This window comes from Pungitius pungitius, chromosome 21 (assembly GCF_949316345.1).
Source record: "Pungitius pungitius chromosome 21, fPunPun2.1, whole genome shotgun sequence".
In the NCBI taxonomy this organism is placed as follows: domain Eukaryota; kingdom Metazoa; phylum Chordata; class Actinopteri; order Perciformes; family Gasterosteidae; genus Pungitius; species Pungitius pungitius.
In genome coordinates this window covers 4,560,577-4,571,070 of record NC_084920.1, presented here as the reverse complement: position 1 = coordinate 4,571,070, position 10,494 = coordinate 4,560,577, and the positions used below count along the sequence as shown (strand labels likewise).

The window sequence follows — 10,494 nt, the reverse complement described above, 5'->3', positions numbered from 1 at the left end:
CCCACGTTCAGTTTACATGCCGGATAGTTGTAACATTTAATGACAAATGTACTTTTGATCATGTTGTATTTTCCCTTAATAACCATGGAAGCGGCATATGAACTTCTTCGCAACTTTTGGTTTCTAGGACAGGAGGAGAGATTGAACAAAAGAGAAGCTGGGAGCGCGTGCACAACACTTTCCCAGTTCATGACCTTTTCTGGTCCCCATTTATGACGAAGAGTATTAGTCAACCAAAACAATATGATCCTAGTTTAGGGAAGTAATGTTTCGGTAAAGAAAAAAAAAGGAATTGAAATGGCAGTTCCACTATTCACAATAGTGAATTCACTATTCACGAAGGTCAACTTATTACATTACCAGAAATCAATTGAGTAATTCACAAGCTTAGAGGAAACATTGCAATAGTACTTTAATAATACAGACCGGTTGGTTCCATTTAACAAAGGTGAGTGCATAAAGTGTGTATAAAAATGATAAAAGGCAGCGTTGTTTGATCCCATCATGAATACAGTCACAAGCTTTCACTTATTGAGACAAAGATTTTGACGCTCAAGATACCAAATACTCAACACACAGAATTATCGTGATCATAATAGATTTATAAAAAATAAAAATAAAACATACGTTTGAGTACTGAAGAATGCTAGAATCTCTGAATGGGTTACTAAAATCTCATTGGAATGTGAGGAGGCTCGACTATAATTATGTTTTACATTCAACAAGGCAAGCAACACTGTAGAGTATTTTATTTATAAGGCACAATTTCACCACCAGATGTCCCTCACTGCATGGGTGAATACTGTATCCATTTATCAATAATATCAAGTTATTATGGGGAAATAAGACTTTCACATTACATATAACCTTTTAATGTTACATAAAACGCAAATAGTGCGATTCTGTGTGACAGCACTGAATTACACCGAAGGCTGGACTAACCATACAGAGTCCTGTTTAAGATCATCCATTCAAAAGATGAGCTTAATAACCCATCACTTGACTTTAAGAGCTTCACAAAGAAATACAAAGTGCACAAATAGAGCATCTAATTTTTTTTCTCCACAACTGTTATGACCCACTCCCTATAGTTAGAGGGAATGACTAAGAAACACATACTGTACTGCAGTCATGTAAACACTTATATTTCATTTAAAGGCGCTGTGTATAATTTTAAAAAGCAGCTAAATCAATCACTGGCTTGCCCAACCATTTTAGCTCAACACTGTTTGGAAGAAAACCCACCAGAGTGCCGAGACCTGGAAGTCCTGCCAATTGTCATTCACAGCTGACTTTGTGGGCGTGGTGAAAGCTGACTTTGAATTTGGCACAAATAAAGAAAAAATACAATTTGAACTGTAATACAAAGAGACTTTGGTCCAATAACAACATTGACTAGAAAAGGACTGAACGGCCACTACTATTCCTAACAGGAAGTACTCATTACTTTATCAAATTCATAATCTGTAACATGATCAAAGGACTTAACAAAACAATATATCTGGAGCACATTCAAATGACTCAGTCAGACTTAATGGCGATTAAAAAAGAAACAGAATGGCTGCTCATCTGTCGTCATGGGGAAGGCACATCCCTTCGTTGTTAACTTCCAACTGTTACCAGAACACATTATTCCTCCCTCGAGTACAGTTTAATTTAAAACAAAAACACTACACTGTAGACATAATGCACAACATCTTTGATAGCATTAGAAAGTACTGACACCCTATCTTGCTTTTCTTCCCTTTGGGACAGGTGAACAACACAGAACACATTCAAGAAGTGTTTGAAAACATCAACATTCTGCCTCAAACCTCTGCTTTAACTTCCTCTGTGACCTCCGCTTCCTTCTCGTCGATGGCAGCTTCCGTTTTTTCCGCATTTTCTACCGGCTCAGCGTTGGAATTAGATTTGGCCTCTTCCTGCTTCCTTTCAGGAAGAAGAATGACTTTCCCAATGTTTTGGCGTTCATGCATGCGCCTCATGGCATCAGTCACCTGACAGACAAAAACAGCAGTCAAACAGATGTGGAAAAATATGCGCTAATGAGGAGGATGATTAATGAGCCCGAGGGCTATCTACGCCACGTCCATATGCTACAAGTCAATATTTCCTGCTTTTGTCCATTTTACTGGTAGCACACGGAAATTCAGGATCCTGTTGGATCACACTCCAGTCTAACCTTGAAGTCACCCATAGAAACTGGAAACACAGACATCCCCGCAGGCAGTGGATACCACGGCAACAATTTAGACCGTCGCCTAGCAACTTAAGTACCGAGTCATCTGATGGGGTGATTGAAGCTTAGTAAATGGAAGAGAGGAAAACACCGGAAGGGTCTGACGCAGGAGAAGCCTGAGTGGATCTCCTCAGAGACGTACATCCATCTCGCCAATCATCGTCTCTGAACACTTTGAGGAGCTGAGAAGCTTCTTTCGTATTCAAACCTTTTACAAATTGTTCAAAGCATCTGGAAACACATGCAATAACTTTCTCGGCGGGGCTTAGAAGAAGAGGACGCCCCCCCCCCATTAGTTGGTTAGCTTAGTATTCGAAACAGCTGGGATGATTCGGTCTGAAGCCAGAAAGTCAGTAGGTTGCAAATAAATGCATTAAGTCTTTAAGATTAAGATTTAATAAAGTCATTGCTAAATCTTTGTTGTATGTGATCATCTTTGGCCAGAGGTAGCCGCTTCTATGGAAGTAAATCTGTGCCATCGGGGGTTGAAATAAAAAGTTGATTGAATTTCTAGCACTGAATATTTATGCATTGAAATTATGTACCTGAATGTTTTTCAACATTAAAACACCGCAAAAAAATTCAACCTAAAAAAAAAAAATGTTGAAATATTCGAAATGGAGGCTACAATATTCAACCGCAAAAAATTCAACCTTGGCACACCAATATGCGGAGGCTACAATATTCAACCCAAATAAATTCAACCTTGGCACACAAACATCCGGGACACTAAGGTAGAGCAATCGATTCTAGATTCAAGATCAGTAGCGTGCGTCAAGCTAAAGGAGCGAGCACCCAAAACACCTTCGGCTTCGGATTGTATCCATGTCCAATAATAACGGGGCTTTAACTCTTCTTCATGTCATCAGTGTGGCAACGTATGAAGAAATACATAAAAGAACATATAATGTTCACCCTAAACCAAAACGTTTGCTTGCCACTGACGATATACAACTCTATTAAAATATACAAATCAACTGAAATCGATTAAGCTCGGTTGGCCGAGTGGGTAGCACAGCCGCTCTGTGGCAATACGTTGTTTTGCGCGACACGGTTCGAATCCCGGTTGTGGCGGACTTTTAATAAATGTTCTTTATGTATTTCTTCATACGTGGCAGTGACGTAGTGCTCACTTATACAATCGTAATCGCTGCAATGGATATGGGATGCATTTTTGAACATTTTCAGAACAATATGTTTGCAAATGTGTGACGACTCAAGTGACGGAGGCAGACAACACCTGCCTGCCGGGGGGAAACAAACACGCACCCGTAGCCAAACCAGTAGGTTCAAAAACCAGTAGGCACGTAACACCGGGGGAAAACAAACACGCACCCGTAGCCAAACCAGTAGTTCAAAAACCAGTAGGCACGTAACACAGTCACTGAAAAATGGGTTCTCGTTTCAGACTTTACGAGCAAATACAGGATCCCTTTGAGATAAATTCTAAAGCCTCGCATTAAGACGTACATCCCTTTACGTAAGACTCTGCGCTACTTGCAGGTCGCTGTGTTGTGCCAGATCCTCAATAAAGTTTACCCATGGTCATGAAGACTCATTTAACGTTACGTGGACTTTGAATGTCGCTTAATACCCAACTGAGATCGGCTTGTGCCGCTGTGAAAAAGGATCCTTCCACCGACGCTACTGCGGTTATTCCTGCATGTCCTGTCGGGTTTATGCGTCTGCGCGCTCCGTTAAAGCCGCTGCCCCCCCCCCCCCCCCCCCCCACTACGATACAGCGGCTCATCTGCCTCTTCAAGCGCGTTCCTGGTTTTCAAAACTCCGCCAATCACTCCTAACAGCTTGTCGAAGGATCTCAGCATCATTAAATGAATTCAAAACTAGAAGAAGAGGCGTATTGTGAGCGGCTGTACGCTCTCGTTTAACTTCCGCTTAGTTCATGTCCAACACAGTCTGTTAATGTACAAATGTCAGCTGTCTATTACGGAATCTTACAGACACAAACCACACTGATGACATGAAGAAGAGTTAAAGTCCCGTTATTATTGGACATGGATACAATCCGAAGCCGAAGGTGTTTTGGGTGCTCGCTCCTTTAGCTTGACGCACGCTCCTGATCTTGAATCTAGAATCGATTGCTCTACCTTAGTGTCCCGGATGTTTGTGTGCCAAGGTTGAATTTATTTGGGTTGAATATTGTAGCCTCCGCATATTGGTGTGCCAAGGTTGAATTTTTTGCGGTTGAATATTGTAGCCTCCATTTCGAATATTTCAACATTTTTTTTTTTTAGGTTGAATTTTTTTGCGGTGTTTTAATGTTGAAAAACATTCAGGTACATAATTTCAATGCATAAATATTCAGTGCTAGAAATTCAATCAACTTTTTATTTCAACCCCCGATGGCACAGATTTACTTCCATACGCTTCCCTTTGCTTCTAGTCTCCATACCAAGCTAAGCTATAGTTTTTATATTTATCACATACATCATTTTATTTTTCATTTCTAAGCTGCAGATTCCGCTTCATGAACCTCTAACATTTAAAACATGATCAAACTTACCTCCTCGAAGTGATAGCATGAGTCGATGCGGGGCTTGATCTTTCCCTGCCCGTAGAGCTCCAGCAGCTTGATCATGGTCCTGCTGATGAGCTCCTCATCAGTGAGGTAGCCCAGGTGGAAGCCACCGACCGACTTGTTTACCTGCATCAGTTTGAGTGTGTTGAGAGAGAGCTGGTTGTACCACGTTTTTGCCATGGCCAACAGGTTCTTCTTCTGGCCCGTCACACAATTGGCTGCACCTAGAATGAATAAAACACAGTGTACATAAAAATGTATATATGCATAGCCATCTTCTGGTACGTTTTGGAACCTGAGCTCTAGCTGGTCCATTGCTTTTTGTTTCCTTGAGTAATAGTTCTGTACTGAGCACTTATTCATTATGGTGCAAAAAAGGTGCATGTTCCCTTATTACTATTAGATAAAACAGACAAAAAACAATTCCATTTAGGAAGACTCAATGTTCAGACGTTCTAAAAAGCGTGACTCACCAAAGACTATAAGTGTGCCCAAAGGTTTCAACAAATTAAAGCCCTTCTGGGTGTCTGACCCACCAAGTGGGTCGAGGACGATGTCCACTCCTGCAGAGACATAGAATTTAAATAATTAAATAGATGGGAGAAACAATTAAAAAACTACATGTGATACTTATGTGAATGACACTGACATATTTAATACATAATCCATATTATTAAGTTGCATCAATCCGTATCTTTCCAGGCCAAGTCACAAAGGAATGGATTTCAGTGTTTCTTGTGCTTGAACACTACAACCAGCAGGTGTGCGTTTTGCTACCTTTTGGGCTGATTTTGCGAATTTCCTCCACGTAGTCTTTAGTGCGGTAGTCGATGGGGTGAGTTACGCCGCCTTGGGCAATAATCTCATGTTTGCTGGCTGATGCGGTGCCAAAAACAGTCACATCTGGCAGAGTCTGGCACAGCTGGGTGACAGCGATACCAACACCACCTACAGACAAGAATGAAACCGACGTTAGAAACGTGAAAGGACTTTACTTATCTAAGTAAAGCTGTTCAACATTCTCGTTACGTAATCTCTCTGAAATACTCAGGGATTTATTCATGTGATTTTTATTTTTTCTAAACTACAAAGTGGCTTTTTCAGTAGCCACTCACTTCATTTGTGTTTTTCAGCATTCCCTGTGCGTGTCCTACCTGCTGCCATGTGGATGAGAACACTCTTGCCCGGCCTCACATTGGCCATCTCAAAGAGCATCATGTAGGCGGTCAAGTAGTTTATGGGGATAGCAGCACCCTCCTCAAAGCTCATCTGCTCGGGCATGAGGAAAGTGCGGTCGGCCGGCACGACAACAACTTCCTGCCACATGCCACTGCGGTCCAACATGATGACTCGATCTCCCACCTGAGTAAATAAAGAAAATGTATATAAAACCTACTATGAGGGAGTACAAAGTAAGAATAAAGAAACGAGGCCTGTCCATTTACTGCAATGAGCACGAGGACTAATGGAATATTAATTGCAATCACATGGTGGGCTTCCCACAATTTAAAAAATTATATATCTCAAGATTATTGACCTTGAAAAGACTTACTTTTCTCATAAAAAAATTATAGAAAAAACAAAAACAAAATTTCAAATGAAGTGCCACCCAAACCAAATGTTGCTCTTGCTTTTTGTCCTGCCTTCTTCCAAAGGGACTTGCCATTACAAAAGCATAACTGGTGTTGTGAAACATGCCAAAAAAGACAAGGACTCAGGAAAGAAGGCCGATTGTGAACGCTGCACTGCTTCCTGTTAAAAAATGCCCAAAGAGCTCTGAGCCACAGCCACTTCCTGCTGCACTCGAACTCAACAATAGACCTACACAAATATTTACACCCACACACAAACACATGTGGCACATGTCTGTTTAAATGCGATAACTCCAATAGCGCCTACTTCCAGCTTTGACTTCCTTTTTTTTCGGGGGGGGGGGGGGGGGGGTTGATAAAAGGCATCAAGAACTGGTCTAACAAAACACTTTCAGACAAAAAATAGTTGATCTAAACTCACTTCCTGGAACACTGACATGCACCGAAGGAACTCAAAGGATGTTTGAAGTATGCGTGGAAACCTGCGGTTCATTTTAATTAGATACTACCAAACCTTTTCACATTGTCACACGACGCATTTCATTTTCAGAACAGCTGGTGTGTTTCTTTGAAAGCGGCCATAATCCATCATCAGTTACTGCTCGGCTTTTCAAAACACCCACGAGGTTATGAGGCATAACTCAATGCTCAGGACAGTGGAGACGGTCCGTAGTAAAAACCCTCGACAACACATCTGCTCCGTCTGCTTTGGTCGGAGGGGGAGGACGGAAATTCCATACTGACACGGAGTGGCTTTGGTTATTCAAAACACCAAGTTAAAAACGGCAAATAAATCCTCACATTAGCCTGGAAAACAAGTACGATTGAAAGAGAACGACTGACCTCAAAGTATCTAATATGACTATTCAGCAGAGGTGTGGACTCGAGTCATGTGACTTGGACTCGAGTCAGACTCGAGTCATGAATTTGATGACTTGAGACTCGACTCGACAAAACGTACAAAGACTTGCAACTCGACTTGGACTTGAATACCGATGACTCGTGACTTGACTTGGACTCGAGCCTTTTGACTCGAGAAGACTTGCTACTTCCCATGAAAACTGGGGGAGAACATTTTCACACCGCCGAGCCGCTCTGTTTATCTGCATCTGTCAAATAATTATGCGCCACCTGTATGCGGAGAGCGCGCGCTGCCTGAACAACATCCAATCACTGCAGTCCATTTGACCGCATCAACGAGACAGCTCGTTCATGGTTACAAAAATCGGGATTTTTGAACCCGGATTCAGACTCCGATGGAAATCCTCGCCAACATTATGTCAACGTCCGTTTTAAAGTAGTGTAATGAGCTGAGTTAAAGTTATTAGTTAATCAGTTATGCAGATGTTGCATGTGTTCACGTTATGCGCTGTTACCAGCTGTAGTTACGCGAGACAACCCGAGTTTTGGGGGGCCGTGTATGCGGAAGTGTTCGTTCGGCGTGGTGACGGCCAACAGTGACCGAAGTTGAGTTGTTTTATATAAATAAATGCAGCGGAGTTGCAAGCCAGTCATCGCCTCCTTATTTACGCTGCAGCATTGGGGTGAGCGTTACAGTACTATAACACAGTCACAGTCGATCCACCATTCCCCTTTCCTTTGTAGTCTAGGTCTGTGAGGCAGCGCACCATCACCCAGGGTTCCCCGTCCCCACTATAATAAAATGACTCGAAATGACTCGAAACTAAAATGGTACGACTTGTGACTCGACTTGAGACTTGTTCGCTGTGACTTGTGACTCGACTTGGGACTTGCTTCGTCATTGACTCGACTTGACTCGGGACTCGAGGGCAATGACTTGAGACTTACTTGTGACTTGCCTAACAGTGACTTGATCCCACCTCTGCTATTCAGACTGGTTACAGAGTCTAGTGTTACATATAGTCACCTGTGCACAATCAGAGTGGTTACAAAAGGAAGAACTAGCAGTTAAACGTGCTCAGGGGAGGAGGGGGGGAGGGGGGGGTTGTTATGAAATTCAGCTTGTTTAACGTGACTTGCAGGTGCTTCCATAAAACAACTGAAAGCAATCTGGGAGAAATACACTGTGCCAATTGAGCGAGGACGCATGTCATTTCCAGACTTTTTTTTTTTTAGCTAACTGTAACTCTGGTGTTAACACACACAAGAGGTACAAACTGGGGACACACAATGATTAACATGTGCAATGCTCCCAGAATGTTCTCTTAAATAATTGGCAAGAACACCTGATCATGCTCCAAATGATTGAGATCCTAAAGCATAAAGCTTATTCATTTACTGGAAGGATGAAATTGTTTAAATGTTGGTTTGTTTTAAAACAAGAGCGAAAAAATAATGAAAATTGAGTCCCATAGGTCAGCATGGGAGCCAACTAATGGAGAGATTTACATACAAAAAACACAGCTCTTATGAAACCGATGACACAGCTAAAAGGTCTGGTTATACATTGCGTCTGCCATGCACGAGTGTGCGCGCGCACACACACACACACTTAATAAATTAAATCCCCATAAAACTCAACCTCTGGACAGCTCTTTATCAAGGAGAATGTAAACACACCTCAAGGACACACTGTAAATTAAACAATGGGACTTTTCATAACAGTTTGACCTTTGAATACACCAGGTTACATTAAAGAGAAGTTATTCATGAGAGGGTTCCGTTCCTTCAACATAGCAAAGTGCTGTTTATACGAATAGTAATTCATTTAAATATTACAGAAATGTCAAACGTGTGTTGGTTCCAGCCTCAATTGTAAGGGTGCATCCTTGAAAATCTTAGATATTTGGGGGTAACGGACAATAATCATTTTGAGTAATGACAGACAGCAAACCTAGCAAATTAAATACCCAGTCCAAATGCAGAGAATCTGAATAGTTTGGGAATTTTTCAAGTCTTAAAAACACGTGTCACGGTTTTTTTCACTGTGACCATACAGAACATTTTGCGGAGTTCTTTAAAAAAAACCCTGAAATAACAGCTGTCCTTTTCAAAAGTCTGCAGTCATCAAAAAGCCACCGAAGAGAAAATAAAAGTCTGGCTTGGGGCTTAATGGAAAAGATTACAAGGATGTTTTGGCCAGGAGGGAAAATAAGAATCGGATTGTTCCACACAGTGCTGAAACACATTTTTCCTTTTTCTTGAATGCAAACACGTCATTAAAAACCCCCCAACAAAAAACATCCTCCCAACTCCCCTGACCCTAAAACCCGACGCGTGTCACGTCGCGCGTTCAGCGGGGCCCCTCGACTCACCTTCCTGTCCAGCACTCCCTCCCCGACGGCTTCTACGACCCCGGAGCCCTCCATGCCCAGCGTGACGGGCGGAGCGGGCAGCAGCTCGTACAGCCCCTGCTTGCCCAGGAGCTCCGCGAAGTTCAGCCCGCACGCCTTCACGCGCACCAGCACCTCGCCCTCGCGCAGCGGCGGCGGCCGCGCGTGCGTCTTCACCTGGAGCTTGATTTTGTCGTAGCCCCCGTGGCCGGTGAGGACCACGGCCCGCCACGAGACGGGCTTCTCCTCGGCCGCGGGCGGAAGGCTCGCAGACTCTTCCGCCGCCGCCGCCGCCGCAGGAGGAGGAGGTTCGTGGGGCTTCTGCTCCTGTTCGGGCTGTGGAGTTGGAGCCTCTTCGCCGGACATGATGAGGGCGCGTCTGGGCTGTCGGTTCGGATTGAGAGTTCTAGCCGGTTTGGGCGTACAAGGCTCAGAAAGAAACAAATACTCAATACTTATTTAAGTGGTTAATTGACATAAAATAGGTCCCTCGGTTTAGGACAGCTGTAGCCTGGGTGGAATTAGATTGTCACTGCGGGGTTTCCCGTGCGCGCTCTCAGATCAACAAGTGGTCAACGTCAACGGAAATCAGGGTTTCCGAGTTGGATTTTCACAATAAGAAACTTCCTTTCACATAAAAGTAATTAAATTGAACAATACATATATGGATTGGAGAAATGATTGACCTATGAGTAGATGTTGTTTCACACTGATGTGTTCATTTCACAAGTAACGAAACGCTAAAAAACCCTATTAGTTGGCATTATCGGTGAAATGGAGAAGAAAACCAAAATGGACTCAAAAATAGACATCACACTAAAATATGATTTTATTAATAAAGTAATATATCAATATTTTAATTATCTATCA

The 10,494-nt window shown here is 42.7% G+C and overlaps 1 protein-coding gene across 1 annotated transcript; it reads right to left on the bottom strand.

Annotated features, from left to right (window-relative positions):
• Positions 1-395: 395 nt before the first annotated feature.
• LOC119213087 (synaptic vesicle membrane protein VAT-1 homolog) lies at positions 396-10,220 on the bottom strand. The gene is made up of 6 exons (XM_037464116.2): positions 9,607-10,220; positions 5,933-6,140; positions 5,556-5,726; positions 5,252-5,341; positions 4,764-5,002; positions 396-1,997 (listed from the first exon to the last, which is right to left on the bottom strand). Exons 1-6 carry the CDS (start codon positions 9,988-9,990, stop codon positions 1,809-1,811), a joined length of 1,281 nt encoding a protein of 426 aa, XP_037320013.1. The 5' UTR covers positions 9,991-10,220; the 3' UTR covers positions 396-1,808.
• Positions 10,221-10,494: the final 274 nt, after the last annotated feature.

Coding starts and splice junctions, on each gene's coding strand:
- LOC119213087 (XM_037464116.2), bottom strand. CDS start 9,990: ATGTCCGGCGAAGAGGCTCCAACTCCACAGCCCGAACAGGAGCAGAAG. Junction 6,141..9,606: donor AGGGAGTGCTGGACAGGAAG/GTGAGTCGAGGG, acceptor TTATTTACTCAG/GTGGGAGATCGAGTCATCAT. Junction 5,342..5,555: donor TCGCAAAATCAGCCCAAAAG/GTAGCAAAACGC, acceptor ATGTCTCTGCAG/GAGTGGACATCGTCCTCGAC.